Source organism: Cynoglossus semilaevis, chromosome 13 (assembly GCF_000523025.1).
Source record: "Cynoglossus semilaevis isolate Cse_v1.0 chromosome 13, Cse_v1.0, whole genome shotgun sequence".
In the NCBI taxonomy this organism is placed as follows: Eukaryota; Metazoa; Chordata; class Actinopteri; order Pleuronectiformes; family Cynoglossidae; genus Cynoglossus; species Cynoglossus semilaevis.
In genome coordinates, this window is record NC_024319.1 from 5,883,184 (window position 1) to 5,901,360 (window position 18,177).

At 37.9% G+C, this 18,177-nt stretch overlaps 1 protein-coding gene across 1 annotated transcript; it reads left to right on the top strand.

The window, feature by feature from the left end:
• The first annotated feature begins 1,828 nt into the window (after positions 1-1,828).
• mroh1 (maestro heat-like repeat family member 1) lies at positions 1,829-17,907 on the top strand. Its single transcript, XM_008323228.3, has 45 exons — positions 1,829-2,144; positions 2,686-2,798; positions 2,890-3,035; positions 3,905-4,036; positions 4,139-4,301; positions 4,771-4,869; positions 5,004-5,155; positions 5,530-5,670; positions 5,814-5,906; positions 6,662-6,740; positions 6,983-7,096; positions 7,199-7,272; positions 7,429-7,551; positions 7,645-7,752; positions 8,099-8,243; positions 8,339-8,379; positions 8,504-8,645; positions 8,744-8,796; positions 8,896-9,003; positions 9,146-9,265; positions 9,357-9,479; positions 9,579-9,725; positions 9,905-9,931; positions 10,805-10,927; positions 11,332-11,411; positions 11,646-11,787; positions 11,892-11,987; positions 12,168-12,272; positions 12,381-12,516; positions 12,613-12,725; positions 12,825-12,977; positions 13,082-13,138; positions 13,538-13,635; positions 13,743-13,908; positions 14,245-14,411; positions 14,513-14,650; positions 15,043-15,157; positions 15,253-15,399; positions 15,484-15,550; positions 15,703-15,824; positions 16,252-16,401; positions 16,530-16,664; positions 17,202-17,304; positions 17,435-17,500; positions 17,629-17,907. The coding sequence occupies exons 2-45, from the start codon at positions 2,777-2,779 to the stop codon at positions 17,703-17,705; spliced, it is 4,908 nt and encodes a 1,635-aa protein (XP_008321450.1). The 5' UTR covers positions 1,829-2,144; positions 2,686-2,776; the 3' UTR covers positions 17,706-17,907.
• The last annotated feature ends 270 nt before the right edge of the window (positions 17,908-18,177 follow it).

Below are 18,177 nucleotides of genomic sequence, written 5' to 3' on the forward strand. Positions count from 1 at the left end.
TGACGAGAGGCTTTGGATTTAGAGCCATATTGGAAGACAGCTCCACTGTTTAGCACTTTTTTATGATTTTATTTTTTTTTTGGTAGCAGCTAACACTGAGGTTTTAAGTAGCATTTTTTCATAATAAGGAGAATATTTTTACTGTACCTATAATAATAGTCAAAAATGCACCGTGAAGGTTTTTTATGATGTGATCTATAATTATCTTTAACAGCAATTACACAAATGAATCCTGCAAAGTTAAAATGTCAATTAAAATGCAGCTATTTTCTTTTTGTTGGTTTGTTACACTCTGTCTGTGTTTGAGTTACATGGCCGTATTATCATTTTCTATTCACTGTATATTATTGTGTATACACTGGTTGATTGATTAAAACATTTTAAAGAAATCGCATGCCTGCGTGTGGTCTTCCTCTGATGTTGAATATATGAAATATTTTATCTAGTTCTCATAATCAGAATACAAAATACAGTATAATCAGAAAGCTGGTAAATGTAGAATTACAATATGCCCCTCAGCTCAATTTAAAATTCAATTTAAACATAAAAAAAAGACAATTCATAATAATGAACATTTAAATGTAAATATGCAGGATTATAGCCAACTTGAACTGATCTCAATCTCCCTATTGATTGTCAAGTCAAGGAGAAACATAAACCTCTTTCGTAACATAGTGATACAGAAACAGATATATGTCATCTCAGACATGTACCTTTAACAGGTAGATTTGTCTAAAATAAAAAGGTAAAAAAAAAAAAGTAAATTTGAAATTTGATTTTTAAAGCCAACTCACAAAACTGTGGAATTGTGATAGATAACATTGTACAGTGATATTACTGCAGCAGTCAGATAAGCATGACAAACCAATCAGCATATAGTGACTACAGTACAGTATATGTCGCCGCTGCTTAGGACAGTACATGCCAAAGTCTGTACATTGTGAGCCGACAGTGTTGCCGACGATTTCTCCGACAGACATCACAAAGATGGTATATTTGGCGACCGAGCGATGAAGTCTGGGGTCATGTTTGTCTATAAGCATTGGATTTCCTGAGGAAATGGCTGAGAGTTAACTCCTTTTTGTCCCAAAGCAAACATTTGCTGTGTTTTTCTTTTTTCTTTTTGTATAATCAGTTAAAAAAAACAACCAAACTGTGTGGTCTGTTGGGTATCATGAGGTCAAGAAAACACTGAGGAGAAAACAGGAAATAAAACTCAAAAGCTACTCCTGATACAGAATAAGACCACAACGACTTTAAATAAGCATTTAAACACTTTATCTTATCTTAGATAAGATATCAATTACAATGATATAAGCAGAAATCAAAGGCCCAGGAAGCCAAGAAGAAAGGACACATTTGGGGATATTTATTGTAATCTGTTAAAGATTTAAAAAGCTCACTTTTAATTTAATTGTTGATGACATTTATCTTGAATGCAAAATGAGTGCCAATATTTTAGGTTTGGAAAAATTAAACATCAATAATCTTTATCTGCACATTCATTATTTTAGAAAAATTAAACATCAATAATCTTTATAATAATCAATAATCTGCACATTCATTATTTATTTTTTTATTTTATCATTTTTAAAAATGTATTACAGGTGGTAAATTGTTGCTAAAAATAAATATATACATTTATTTATTTATGAATAAATTGTTGCTATACACTAATAAAAACAATTCAATATTGTTTTTTTCAATTATTTAATTAAAAATATAAGGCTAAAAGTTTAACCGGGTCTATTAATGCCGAGTTTTTCTGTAACCGCGGTAGAACAGCCGCTCTATGTCTCACAGTGCTAGGTTTCCCGTGACCACGCCCCCTTCTTGAACACGCTCAGGCTGCTGACTACAAGCACATGACCAGACGTGTTTACACCTGCATTCAGAGACACAGGGCTGTGTCACCGACAGTGGTTTCTACTGTCTCACAGACAAAAGTACAGCTGGTCTGTTGCATTTCGAGAAGTCTTACCCACCGGTCGTAAGTCTGTGTTGTTGCCTTTTAAGCTGTGACGCATGTCAGCGTCAGCGCCACACTTCCTTAGCATTTAGCAGTGGTTAGCTTTGGATCCTAACGCATCTGACAGCTGAGGTTTAGCTGCAGCAACAGAAACGACAACCGAGCAGGTTTGAAGGTAAATATTATACCAACAGATTTAATTCACGTGCGCAGTCAGTTAATATGGCTTTTTAATGGATTTTCAAAAACATGGATCACAGTTTCAGTGAAGAAATACTGTAATAATTTGAATGGACCAAGATATTTGTCCTCATGACCAATGTCAAAAGTATTTATTAGTACAAGTGTTGTATGTCGACATTCTTGTATCTTGTGAATAGGAACAAATTCACCGTACACCAATTAATCACGTCAACTAATGCTTAAAGCAACATTAATAATACATCATGTATTGCTACATTAAGGTATTGCTAAATTATATTTAGCGTCCTGTCAAAAGGTGAAAGCGAACCAGGGTGAAGGTGTTGGTTTTTGTTGTTGTCATTTTTCTCTCCGTTTCTCCCCATGTTTCAGTGATTTTGAGCAGCAACAATTAGTTAATTATTCAAGGGTCAAGGTTGGCTAATAAATAACCATTTGAAGTTGACCAGTCTAAAAATGTGTGACTTTCGTTCTGTTGTGTGTTCTACAAACGCATGAAATGTTTTTCATCTTAGGTTTGAGAGTCCTCTTGCACTGCTGTTCCCCAGAGGGAAAGCTTGACCCACAGACACCGGCTCCAAGGAGCCAACCAGAGGTCTGTCCGTCATGGATGGGACAGATGTGGAACGTAAGTCCTCTCCTCTTTTCTTTTCTTCTCTTCTCTTGTTTTCGTAGCCATTATTGCTGCACATATTTGTTCTGTGTTCTTCTCCCTCCAGAAGTGACCCTGGCTCTCTTAGATGCTGCCAATGATAAAGACGCAGACGTCCAGGAGCAGGTCAGGAAGTCCATGTTGACCCTGGGAAAGCAGCAGCCGGATCGTGTATTATCCATGTGCCAGGACTACCTGCTGAAACACCCAAAGGTTACATTTATGAATATATTTCCTATATTATCAATTACATATTTTCTACATTGAGTCTCAGGGTCAGTCAAACGCCGTGCTGACAGTTTGAACAAAAGCATAAACAAAGGTGTGTTTTCATCTTAATATTATGTTATAAATTAAACAGACAATAACACAGGGATAACCTTTGTGGTTTTAAACCAGCCATTTAACCATTGGACGCAGTGACTGCATGCTTTTGTCATACCATGTGATATTGTTATTCACACTCTCAGAGAAAGCTTCAGGAGATGTCCTCTGTACTTTGAACTTGTGAACAATGGAAACGCTATGTGTATATTGTAGACTTTAAGCCTCTGGTCACACACTAAAAAAATATTTACTCCACAATAAAAACATGCAAATGAAAGCATCTCTATATTTACACAGGATTTACACAGTAAGCTAATTACCTATTCACTTGTATTGTTAATTTTAGAACAACTTAAGTTAGTTGTAAATTCAAGTTCCGTTAATTATTGAAACGTTAGTTCAAATTGTGTTTTTACACAAGGTTGATGTCCTCCGTCATTCATTGATTGATTAAGGAATGAACAGCTTGTACACTTCCTGCTTTTCCTGTTCTTATAATTAGCTTATCTTAATGCAATACAGCGATGGTCACAGGCCATGAGCATGTGATCATCACAGCACTGAAGAAAATGTCTTTCACACAGTAGATTTGTTTTCACTTGTTTTTTCTTTTTTTTTTGACACGCTATTTATGTTCATCGACATTTTTAATTATGCATATGTCGGTCTGAATGCCAAGTAAAATAATCTCATTAAATGCAACTGTTGTGCCCTGTGTTTGAAATGAATGTAGTAAATTCTTTGTTTCCCTCCAGCTGCTTGTAAGCCACCGAGTTGTGATTCTTCAGACTATCGAGCTGGTTGCAGACTACAGGACAGAAGACATCAGTTCACCCAGAATCAAAAGCATCATCTCTTTAGCCTCAGATGAGATGACACGAACAAAAGTAAAATAATAATAATAATAATAATAATAATAATAATAATAGGGTTTTATATTTGATGTGTGTCAAGGCAGAGGTGATCAATGACATTCTTTTCTACTTTAGGAGGTTATCCCTGACTGGCAGCAAGCAGCCAGTAATATCCTGGTTGCCGTGGGTAACAAGCACATCAACGACGTCATGGAGGAAATATTAAACAAGTTTCAACCAGGGGTCCTGCCTCACTTTTTTGTCGTCCAAACATTGGCCAACCTTTCTGATTCAAATGGTGAGATATTTGTCTTCACAAATGTGAATCTAACACTCACACTCACACACTCACATAGTTTTTACAGAATAGCTGAAATTAGTGTGTGATTCTTTGTATTGTTTAAGTCCATGATAGGAATTTAAATAACAAAATAGCTATGCATATCTTTAGAAAACTTTATAGTTTCGAGGCTTCAGAAACAAATTAAAGCTGTAATAACTATAAATTCTTAATTACTTTTGATATGTTTTCATTTGCAAGAAAAACTTAAAGCTGTAGCAACTATAAATTATTAATTACTTTTGATATGTTTTCATTTGAATTTTCAAAACTTTATCCTTTTTTGCCTAGATAGTAAAATGTACTCACAAAGTTGTTTTTTATTGTGCGTCAAAAAGTTCCTCTCTCTGTTCATCCTGTTGTTACACATAAGGATGTGGTAAATGATGTGCTTTAATAATGTTGCATTGTTCTCTCTGTTCTCTAGTCTATGGCATGGTCCCTTTTTTGAATGCCATACTTGGCACCATGTTGCCCATGTTGTCCATGGCCAAACAGGACAACATGAAGTGGGTCTTCTCTTCTGGTAGGAAGGATTTGTCATTCAGAATTAGATTTTATTTTACAAAATTAATTTTCTAAAATAAATAATTTTGCCAAAACCCTATGTTGTTTTGTGATTATACTGTATTTATTTATTTTATGTCCCTCCTTTTTCAGCTCTACGTCATTTCAGTGACAGTATACTTGAATACCTGGCCAATCTGGACAAGGCACCGGATCCTACAGTCAGGAAAGACACCTTCTCCGCTGAAATCTATGCCGCTTATGAAATCCTCTTTAATAATTGGTTACAAAGCAGAGAGTCCAAGGTAGGGTCACAGGGGTCGGCTCTAACGGGGTTAAGTGATGTGCTGTGGCAAACTGTTAACTGAAACATTGCTTCATTGTGTTGGGATGAAATGGTCGTGTTTGTAGGTTTTTCAATATTTGAAGTTGGATGGATGGATGGAAACCATGAATTTCCCTTCATTATGTCATACAGACATACAGTATCTTCTTGAATCATTTGTAAATCTGTTATCTTTTGAATACAAACATGTCAATAATGGCTGTTTGACATAAGGAACGCTTGTATTTTCATGAATTGGAAACCCTTCAATATGTCAAACAGACATACAGTATCTTCTTGAATCATCTCGATCTGTTTGTCACATAACATTGTGTCATTGTATTTGTGTTCTAGTTAAGGCTAACAGTGGCTGAGGCCATAGGCTCCATGTGCCATCTGATGGCCGGGGAAAAACTGGAAGAGCAACTTCCAAAACTCATTCCCGTCTTCCTGTCCCTTTACAAGAAAACCACTGAGCACTACATCATTAGCAAGGTTTGTCCGGTCATGAAGTCACTCTAGTACAAAATATAACCTGTAATTTTCAAATCCATAATTTGGACTTTGTTGACTTCTTTACTTTGTAATTGTTTTTAAAAATACAATGTAAATAATATATATATTTTCTGTCTCCACAGAGTCTTTGCCAAGTGCTTGATGCGTCTGTCAACATGGGCAGCAGGATATTGGAGACACAACTGGACAATCTGCTCTTAGCGCTGCATCAACAGGTGAACATTACTAAGAGTCAGTGATGTGATTCAAATATTTTCTCAATTTTTTTATTGACGCCTTCTGTTATGTTAAAAGAAATGGAAACCTGTTTTTTTTTTATTGACACCTTCTGTTATGTTAAAAGAAATGGAAAGTAAAACAAGTCATTTAAATGTGTATGACGTCTAATTTGATGCTACATCAAACGTACAAAAGCTTCATCTCTACATATAAAGAGTAATACAGTACCACAGATACTACCACAATAAACTGTCCTGAAGTACCGGCTGACCAGTGCTGCCCAGTTGCTGTGCCTGGATCTAACTAATGTGACTACTGACGTTTGCTTGTTCCCATTAATCTGTGTAGCGCTGCCTGTCACATGACTCGGTTGTATCCGACTTCCTGATCAGTGAGAGAACGACTCATGTCATCAAAGCCTAAAGACTGAATTTATAGAGAGGAAGATTGAGTTATTTATTTAGGGTGGACTTTTACTTTGAGTCACTTTCTTTTGTCAAATGACTGTCAGAAGATCTCTGTTGTCAGAAGTCATTTCCGTGTGAGTCAGCTGATACTTTTTTTCGGTTTATGCCCTGACTGTTGCAAGATCTGACCACAAGGAAGCTGTCAATAATATCTGTTTGTTCTCGGGACTCTATGGTTAGTTTCAGTCAGATGTTACAATGTTCCAATTAATGTCTGACTGGGCACAAGTTGAAAACAACAGCTAAAGAAGCCGTCATTTTTGTTTATTTATTTTTCTCACCAGGCTTCTGCCCCCATCGACTACAGTAACCCCCCCACTGTCAAGAACCACAACGAGGTCCTGCGCTGCTTCAGTTTACTCGGTAACAACGTCTTTGTGTTAACCTCCTTTTGTAAATACTCTTAATGCTCGACTGTAACACGAGAAGGTCCCACTGTAACGTGATAACCTCTGTATTTGGCTGTAAGTGTTGCTCAACAGCATCAAGACCTTACTGTTTATTGTGGCTTATGTGGAGTCACAAGATCAATAATTAGATCATCCATCAAAATCACATTAACTGAGACGTTTGGTTAACTTCTGCTTCTACTCCACTCTCTTCAGCGAACTCCTTCCCGGACAAGTTGGTGATGTTTGTACTTCAGAAGTTGGAGAACAGCAATGAGCGGAGCCGGGCGGGCTCTCTGGCTGTCCTCCGCCATCTCATCAACTCCACCAGTAAGAAGAAGAAGACACACACACACACATTATGTCATGAACACATTTTTCCTTTAGGTCGTAAAACTACCCTAAGACAATAAGGGTTGATTTGTGCTGCAGCTTCTACAATGGAGAGTAAGAAGTTGTTGATTCTTGCCAGCATCAGACAACCAATGGCCGACCACAGCAACAAGGTAACACCCGTGTACATCCACACCGCTTTTAAATAAATGTTTTTTTGATATCTTTTTTATAATAGGAGAAGTGTTTTATTTTTTATTTTATTTTATTTTAACAGTCCAATATCCAATCACATGCTCCCAGTTTGACTCCGTGTCTCTGTCTCCCAGGTGAAGAAGCGTGTTGTCCAGGTGATCAGTGCCATGGCTCACCATGGTTATCTAGAGTTGGAAGGAGGGGAGTTGCTCGTTCGGTTCATAGTTCAACACTGTGCCTTACCTGACACATACCAGGTGACGTGTGTGGTGTCCTTGTTGTATTTATAAAAATGGTAGCAGTGAGAGAGAGAGAGAGAGAGAGAGAGAGAGTCTTCTGATTGTGTTCAGCGTGAGGACAGGCCCACGGATCCAGAGGAGGTGACGAATGAGGCTCTGAGGTCGATGTGCGACAGCACCCTGCATCTGTTGACTACCACCGTTGGACGTCTAGCTGATGTACGCGTGCTGTTGTTGCGTCCATATTATTAATTCATATGTGCTCTGTGAATGACAATTATCCCTTGCTAAAGTATTAATAGCATAATTAACCTTTATAAAAATGGTAGCAGTGAGAGAGAGAGAGAGAGAGAGGGAGAGGGTTATTTTGGTCAGCAAATGAATATGAACTGAACATCATCCTTACTCATGAACAACAGCACTGATGTTGCGTCCATATTATTAATTTACATGTAAATGGTTAATGGTTAAACCTCTTGATGTCCGATTTTAATATAAAATGCTAAAGTATTAATAGCATAATTAACCCACTATAATTAACATGTGTGTATTCTGTGGTTGGTAGGTGCTGTGGCCTAAGCTGCTGCACTACCTGACCCCACCTCAGTACAGTAACGCCACCACTCCTCTGTGTAAGAGTCTGATAGTTCTGGGCAACAAGAAGAAACAAAACCAGGAGCCCAGCTTCACCATAGACTTCACCAAAGAAGGTAGAAAAGCTCATTTAAATCTGTGGCGCTGTCTTTTGTTTTCGGATCACAAGTGGCGTCTTGACATTACAGCGTGTCCACTGTCTCTTCTGCAGTCAATCTGCCCTCTCCTCAGACACTAATGATCAGACTGTTGGTAAGTATCGCACACTAAAAACAAAGGCTGATGTCTATATTGACAATAAATGTAGTCTACACAAAGGGGAAAAAAAGAGTTAAATGCTAAATTTCGTGTGGTGTGTTCCTGTGTGTGGTTGCAGGTAAACGCAGCGTTTCCATTCGGTAGCAGAGGTCACGGAGTGCCGTCGCTCTCTCTTCTCCAAATACTAAGCACTAACATTCACCCGAATACAGACATACTGTGGGAGAAAGAGATCCCACCTCTGATCAGTGTACTTGAAGGTATGTTGTCTACAGTGTCAGTAATGCTGTAGGTTGGCATCCAAGTTATTGTGATCCTCTGGCTTTTTTTGTTTTACTCATTCTTTTTATTTGTGCAGAGTCAACGCCGCAGACCTTGATTAAGAATCTTTGGGATGAGAAGCTCCTCAAGGTTACAGTTTTATAATGAATAATATAATAGTCTCGTCCTGTTTTATAGTCCAAACCGTTTGTCTTTTCAACCCTTTAATGTGTTTTATCTGATGTCCAGTTCTTGTCTAAAACCCTGGCAACGATCGATAATGACAAGTGGGTTTGTCGGTTGGCAGCAGAGGCAACACAGTATCTCTCCACATACAATAACGCCTTAGAGGAGAAGGTAAGTTCCTCGAACAACCTGATTTAATACAGGAACAAAAGTCAGCTGATCACCAGCAGTACACTCTGCATGAGAGTGATATTATAGAATAGTGATGTTCTGCGTATTTAACCCTGGTATTGCTCATTCCTGTTCACCACAGAGTTTCCTGTACCGCTGTATAGGAGTGACACTACAGCAGTGTTTTAATAAGGAGGTGGTGAAAAAACAGCTGCAGGAAGTCCTGCTCAGTGCCCGACATAATGATGCGGTGGAAAGAGAGGTACTGTTCTGGGGAACTTTACAGAAATGTTGCTGATGGAAAAACTGTTGTGGGTTATTGTGAAGTGTGAGGATCATTCTTGTTTTCTCAGGGAGTTGCTATGGGCGTGGGTCTGTGTGCTAACAGCCACCTGGAGGGAACCCTGGCGAAGTTGGACGAGTTTGGCAAATCGGACGCCTTCAAGAAGTCACCAAGCATTTTCAACCTGCTCAAAGTACTTTTTTTTAAAGTTTCCTCTTTTATATTTTTTTGCTCATGTCAAGGGTTTTTAAGCTTTCTTTTAATCTCTCTCTTTTTTTTCTTTTGGACCTAGGAGCGTAACGAGGTCGAGGTGGAGAAAGTGAAGAGCACATTAATTCTGTGCTATGGTCAGGTGGCTCTGAATGCCCCCCAGGATAAGATACTGAACCGCATTGATCAAGACATTCTCCGCTGCATCAGCAAACACTTCAATACCAAGGTAAAAGTTACAACAGCAGGACTGCACTGGTGTCTGTCATTACATCATATTATGAGTTACATCATAATCTACATGTGTAATGTTTTTACAGGAGCGTCGCATAAAACGCATAATAATAAAGTCAGCACTGTCTGTGTCTGTGTTTGAGCTCATGATTTTGTCACCTCTATTTTATACAGGTTCTGGGGATAAAAGTAGAGACAAAGGTATCATCACAGGATTATGTGGGCTCTCTATTCTACCTCCACCCTCTGACCTGCTGGTCAACTTTCCTAACTTGGCTCTGGCTTTTCTTCCTCACTTTTTAATATTAATAAATAATTCTCAGTAACCAAATACAGATTTGTTAAGTCAAATGTGGAAATTATCTTCAAATTGAACCAGACAGAAATCCAGTCAGCTGTAAACAAACCTGATATAGGCTACTTAATATTTTCCCACCTCTTTATCTGATGTAATTTGTTGTTTTTTCTGTATCAGAATTTTTGCACTGGACTTAAGTTTTGTCTGTCTTTCTGGTGAAAGAATGCTTTGAACACTCACAGAAAACTTCACCCGCAGTGTGAAAGGAAATTGGATTTTTTAAGTTTTTACTCTAACAGCGCTTCATGTCTCTAGGTTTTCAGCTACCTCTGCTACTACTCTGTCTAGAGGATGGATGCTGCTGGTGGTTTGTTGTGAAAATATAATCACTGTCTAATCACAAATCTCTAACTTCTAACATGTCTCCACCCAGAGGCATGGAGGAAGATCAATGTGCCACAACACTGTGGGATTGATTTGATCAAAAGACATGAGTGCATTGATTGACTGCAATGATTTTGGTTTGTTTTTGCTTCTGCCGCGCTCTTTAAAGAGTTGCATCTGATAACTGAGCTGCTGTGCTGTTTTCTTGTTTGCATTCCGGATAAATTGGAAGATGCAATTATCCAATTTCATTCACGTTGAGCCTACTTTTCCTCTTGGCCCAAATCTTTATATCTGTGTATATCTTATATTTCCTGGGTTTGATTCTAGTGGGATTTTTTTTTTCTAAATCTGTCTCTGTGTGTGTGTGTGTGTGTGTGATTTGAATCCAGGACCTGACTATGAAACTCAGTTTGATTCAGAGTGTTGGCCTGATTGCCAAAGCCATCAGTGAGTGCGTGAAGAAACAAGGTTACGTTTTCTCCCGAAAACAAGAGCTTATCAACCTCATGATGGTATGTATGTGAATATATAAATAAATGAATAAATAAAAGAGTGTAATCTACACTGGAAGACAAAACTATTTACCTAAGAAATCGAAGCTCTCCAGTACTGTTGTACAAACAAATAAACTACTACTGGCTTTATTTAGACACAACGCTACAATATATTTTTTCATCAATTTTGTGAAAAAGTCAGTATCTAAACATTTTCTAGGTCAGTATCTTCACCTCAGGGACTGAAGTTGTAGTACACATTAGTTAGGAGATAAATATATGGTTTAAAAAACATTACATTTAAGGGGAGGTCATAATGTTGTCTTCTGTTGTATTTTACATCATCAGTCAGATTGTTTTTTCCAAATGTTTATTTCAAAAGCGATAAAAAATATATATATATTTTTTTGTCAACTCTACAGGATTTCATTAAAGCTGAACCAGCTGATTCACTACGATCTCCAGTACGCCACCTTGTGATGACCACTTGTGCCAATTTAATGTATCCTTTACTTCATTTTATCCAACAGGATTTTTTAAATGATTTATTTAAATCTCTTTATCACAGTTTTAATATAACTACTGGGGTCGTTAGTAAGAATTGCCTCTGACTGTTTCCGTACATGGTTTGATCACGATATGATTATGTCACACCAAGTACATGGTTTGATCACATGATCACGATATGATTATGTCACACCAAAAAAAAAAGATCCTTTAACCTAAAACTGACCAGACATCTGGAGCCTGCACTGAGTGAGAACGAAAGCTTTGACCTATTAAAGGTGTGTGTGAACAGTGTGTTCTCGCTGCCGCCCGACACACACACTCCGGAGAAAACCAAAGAAGATGACGTACTAGACCCTAAGAAGAGAAAGGTCAAATAACAAATTCCGTGTCAGGTGTATTTTCTCCTGCCGTTCACATTTTCTCGTGCAGCCAGTTGTTCTGAAATTGTTGACATTGTTTTAAATCGATGCAGTTATTGTACAGCGACACCATGGCTGCACTGCAGGAGCTCCTGAAGAGTGTCCTGGCCAAAGACTCCACACCTGATGGTCTGCAGAATGTTTTCAAGGTGAGGTTTGATGTTGGGTCCAATGAAATTCACCGTCAGATAAATATTTTACTTCCAGATGTTCGTGTTTTTATAAAATGATCTTAATTTGTATTTCTGTGTGCAGCACATTGAGTCGTGGTTGAGCTCGTGTTCATGTTTTTTTTTTTAAATGATCTTAATTTGTATTTCTGTCTGCAGCACATTGAGTCGTGGTTGAGCTCAGGAAAGGAGCACGAGAGAGAGCGAGCCATCAGTGTGACTGCTCACATACTGTGGTTCTACCTGGACAACCTGACTGTTAAGGTAAAAATTAAAGGTCTCATTTATTATTAAATCCCCAGATCTAATGAAAACATAAACTCCACTTGTTGTTGAAGGAAACTATTTTTCTTTTTTGTTTCATTTGTCCAGAACATGGTGTCCTTCCACAACTTAGGAGCTCTGCTGGGTCGAATCTCTCCCCGATGTTCTGACCCGAACCCCGCTGTAGGCACTGCTGCTATTGACTGTGTATTCACCCTGCTTTATATACAGCTACGATACGAAGGTGCCCGAACAGCTCGATTTATATCTGTCCTCGCGTCAACCTAAAGACTCAGATCAGAGATCATTTTTTTTATTATGTTTTACTAATGTTTCACAGGTTTTGCACTGGATTATAAGGACGAGTACGTTGAGAGTTTACTACTATTAAAAGACAAGCTGGAAAACCCTGATCACTCGGTTCTCTACACCACATGCTCAGATCTCACCAAGGTGCCTCTTGATGCTCATCATTCATTTTCTGGTTAGACCAATATCAATGTTACTATCATGTATCTGAGTCAACTCGTGTGTTCTTTCTGTTTCTGTCAGGTGATGAGTAAACGTCTGCCTCAGCAGCAGCTGACGACGTTGGTCTTCATGTTGTTTGAGGGGCTGATCGACAGTCAGACCAACTGCTGCAGATCTTCCTCTGTCATTCTAAACACCATGCTGAAGAGCAGAGGAGCCGGCCTGCAGGAACTGGTACCAATTACACTCAGATGTCTTAAGCCAGAGACGCACCGTATGCATTGACGTAGCATTAGCGCATTTAAAAAAACTACAGTCTATGGTTTTCTTTGTGTTAGGTACCAGAGATGCTGGAGGTTCTTCACGTGCGTCTTCAGAACGTCACAGACGAGCAGGTCAGAGTCCGTCTACTGTAGACATGATGTTTCTCTAAATCTGTATTTGACTTTTCTTTGGTGGGTTTTATTTCTATAATACAGCGTTTAAACCTAAACAGACTTTTTTGGAACATATTTTAGAAGTTTCAGCTCTTTGCTCTTTTTTAGGATTAGTCAAAATACACTTGGGAAAATGGACGAAATGGTTTCCTTTCAAATAAAGAATTTCCTCCAAAATTAATTTATTTGCAAGAAATTGCAAAAAGCTCTCAGCATGAATCAGATGTAATAAATATCATTTTTAGATGTTCTAGATTCTAAAATCAGAAAACCTTTTTTTTGACATAACTGGTTATTTTTTTACCAAGGACATTTTATTTATAACCAGGTAAAGTCAGTGTTCCTGTCTGTGTGTAGGTGAGAGTGGCCGTCGGACAGACTGTGTTAATTCTGGCGTCTCAGCATCTACAGACTGTCATCAATACACTCGTTAACCAACCACTTCCTTATGACAAGTATGTATGAAATATGTGTACCTGTGTGGATAAATATATGTTTAAGTTGTTGTTTGAGTACGGTTTAAAAACTGAAATATTTCTGTCGGTCCTTCTCTGTCCCTCAGCTGGATCGGTGAGATGTGGATGGCCCTGGGCTCGGATCCCATAGTGGCCAATCAGATCATAGAGATGGTGATGGAGAAACTTACCATCATGGCACCTTATGTAGACAAGAAGGAGAACATGCTCAGAGGAGGGACGACAAAGGTGGCCACAAATATACCACTGGCTGTGAGTCTCAGAATCTTCCAGACTTTTACTGACCACACAGATATTTCTACATGTTTTATTTTCTACAGTTACTTACTGCAGATAAATAAATACTAATACTAATAAAGTAGCAGTACCGTCCTGATACTTTATTTAAACCCGTTTCAATCTAGTGACCCAAAACTAAGAGACATTTTAACATTCATGTTCATTTAACAAGAAGAAAAAACAGGATGTTATATTTTGATCGATTGACTTTATATTTTTGGTTTGTTATATTTTGTTTACAACAGCTGTTAAACCAACACAAATGACAGAATGTGTTTGATGTTTGATGCTGTGCTGTCATGTTTCCAGATGACGTGCGGACTCAAAGAGCTGTTGTTAAACGGTCAGAGTCAGGACCCGGCCATGGGTTTGTTTCCTCAGCTCTTCTCCTGTCTCATCATCAGAGTGGGAGCCAGTGTGGGAGTCTCTGCACCCAGAGACAACAACAACAAACACACCACTATCCATGTAGCAGGGTGGGGCGTCTTTACCTTTCTATAACCAGTCAGTGTAGATCTTTTTTTATTATTATTAAAACCGCTTTGGTTTGATCGTATATGTCTTTGTGTTGCTCCAGAGTGGCAGCTGATGCTCTCAGAATCCTGTTAGCACGAGCCCAGTTGGACGAAGTCATCAAACGTATGGACGAAGATAACGCCTGGGACGCAATGAGAGAACCCAACGCACATGTTAGTGGGATTACGCTACTAGCAAGGTAGATACACACGCCTATATACAGTAGTTAAATTTCCTGTGCATCATAAGACCTGTGAGACCAGAGACCCTGTAGTAAGTTTTGACATATACAGCAAGTTTTTTTATCGATGTCTATATTCAATTTTTCTCAGTATTTGCACTGCAATTTATAATTTAAAAATTTAAAAATAAAAAAAAACCTCATTAATATTTTTTTTTAATTGAAGGATTTAAATGTTGATTCAGCTTTAAACTCAGTTATTACCATATAAGGTTAAACCATAAGAAAACAAGATTATATTAAGAGGTAGAAGTGTTTTTTGTGAATTGTGTTTAAATTTGGAAAAATATAAGATTTTAGTTTGAAGAAAAGTCTGAAAAAATCATTGTGTATTTTTTGATTGTCCACAGGGCAGTGGCTAAACATGCGGGTCCCAGGTTGCCTGCCATGGTGGAGTGTCTGTGTCCCTCCTTGAACAACATCTATGAATGTCAGAGAATAACTGTAACTGCGTTTTTCTCTGAGGTGATGAAGCTGTTCAATTATTTTATTTTCTTAAATGATCGTTAATCGTTTTATGGTGTCATAAGAAATATGAATAACAAATTTGTCCGTCCCAGCTTTTGAACCATCACGTGGTGACGGAGCTGATGCTGATCGACGTTCTAATGAACAACATGATGGAGAGGATTTCAGATCCCAGCTGCACCGTCCGCATGTTGGCTGTTCGAGGGCTGGGAAATATCGCATCGGGATCTCCTGAAAAGGTAAGACCGCACAGAGAGAGAAGTGGAACAGACTTCATGTTCCTCTGTGAGTTGCTGTTGCTTCAGTCTCTCTTTTTCCATCAGGTGAATAAATATGCAAAGGAGCTTCTGGCGGCCATGAGTTCAGGCATGGAGGAGAGGGACGATCCAGGTCAGTGACCACAGACGACTTTATGATCTGTGTCGTGATGAAATTAGCTGCTATTGTCTATTAACAATTGTTGTTGATGTGACTGATTATAAATGAAGGATCCTGGTCCAGAACCTTCACAGGTTGAAGTTCTTTTTCGTCCTCTTTTGTAGGTAAACTGATTACACTTGAAGCCATGTCCGGTCTGTCCAAAGTTCTCTTCTACCTGGACAAGAAGAACGTCCATCTACTGGTTGTTTACATCTTTATGAAGATTAAACCATTCTTGGAAAGTGTGAGTTTTTCTTTTAATGTCAGTTTTTTATTGTGATGTATTTATTTATGTTTTTAGTTTAAAGGTCCTGGAATAATAAATGTTCTGGTTTGTGATAATACATTTGTCACAGTTTATAGTTTATTTTTCTGTGCAGGTTCTAAAGTGCAGCTCGGGTTAGTAAAGTTGTCTTTAATCTTTGTCATTAATCCTTAATGTTCCTGTTCACATTTATATGATGTTTTCTGTTCTGTTTTACTACTAAGATAGGAATAAATAAAGGGGCAGAGGTGATGACTAATAGTACAAATGTTAAAATCTATAAATCTGTGTATTTCTGGCCACAGATTCTCTGTGTAGACTGATGTTTACAGACCTGTCGTTCCAGGATACAGTGAGTGATTCTCTGAGGAGCTTCATCTTCCTGTGTTTTTGAATCTTTATCCAGGACAACGATGAGATCCGCTGTGCTTCCATCCACCTGATGGGAAACCTGTCTAAGTTTGGTTCAGGAGAACAAGTCTTCAAAGACCAGATCCACAATGTTCTGGTCAGTCTGCTGCTCCACCTGGTGGACCCCAACCCCCATGTGGTTAAGGTAACGTCGACTTTTACTCATTAACGCAGTATTCAGAAATGTGATAAATTTTAAACTTTTACTCACATGAACGCAGTATTCAGAAATGTGATAAATTACCAACTGCAGTATTTCAATTGTGTTTGCAGGCTTGCAAGTACGCGATGCGCGTCTGTGCTCCTGTGGTGGGATCAGAGCAGATCACCACCATGTTTCAGACCCACCTGCACGACGACAAGAGTTTACACTACGGAGAATTCATCAATGATCTCACCAAGTACCTGGTGAGACACAACTTCACTACAGAACCACGTTGACTGCACATCTAATCTTTGGTTACAGAATTTATTATTTATGATTTATAATTATTTTTATTTAATTTATTATTAAATTATTATTTTATTATTATTAATTAATTTAATATTAATATTGTATTAATATTAAATTAATTAATAATAATAAAATAATTATTATTTTATAATATTTTTAATTACTAATGTATTTATTATTACTAATTTATTTATTATTATTGTTATTATTATTTTTATTTTATTTATCATTATTATTATATTTATTATTACTAATTTATTTATTATTATTTTATTTATTATTACTAATTTATTTAATATTATTTGTGCTGAACGTTTTCAACATATACTACTAAATTAGACAGAAAGAGGAACTGGAACTTCACTTTCACAAGTTTATCAATTTATGAAGTTCTGTTTTTTAGTGTATGAACCAGTTCCAGTTTTGGTTAAGGAGCATTAACGTTATCTTTTTTGTATGGAAACCTTTGTGAACATGTTGTTGTGCTGTAGATCCAGGACTTTCCCAGCATGTTGAACTTCTACCACATCTCAGTCATTCAGTTCTTTAAGAGCAACTGGCCTGGAGTCAGAGCAGGAGCTGCCATGTTTATAGGTGAGGCACCGAGGAGTGAAACCACTTTAAATCTTTTGGTCACACCTTTACATCAGTGAAATTAAACCCAAACAATTAAACTCAAATGTGTTGAATAATGTGCCACCTGGTGGTTAATGTGTGTTGTCAGGGTTTCTGCTGGGGAACCTTCCAGAGGAGCATTTCTCACATCTGAACATGGGCACGGTGACTAAAGGTGATTGAAATAAACTTCTGCTTTTTTTTCCTCTCACAGCTTCTTACTTCACGTTGCATCACATTCAGTGGAAGATTTCAGCCGTCAGTTCCTGACTGTTTTAATGACTGTGTGTTTGTGTTGCACAGGTCTAGTCATGTTGCTGCAGGATCCTGATCCAGTGGTGAGACGAAAAGCTGCTGAGGCCATGGGACGGTTCCACTGAAACACACACACACACACACACACACACAAACATTCAACAATATACACACATTTCCTGTTCCTTTCCGATTTCCTTTAGTCCAGGTCAGTATTTTGACCTTGTTTTTACATGAATATCTCAACATTTGAATGTGACTGAATGTGTAAATAATCAATAATTCCCAATATGATACTCTTCCAAACCAAACCATAAAAAAAAAAAATCAAGCCCAGAAGCCAAACTGTCACATTAGCCAATGGTACGACCTCAACCATGTGGAAAAAATGTTATACGCATAAAATATTCAACTACTATTGAATGTTGTGTACGCATAAAATATTCAACTACTATTGACATGTGATGGTACTTAAAAGAACGTGTTTCTTCTTGACTAGTGACCAAAGACTGTGTTGCTTTTTAAAGAGTCTCTCTAGCACTTGGTGTGGAGTCGCTGTGACGGTTATAGAAATATACTGTAGTTCATGACGTAAAT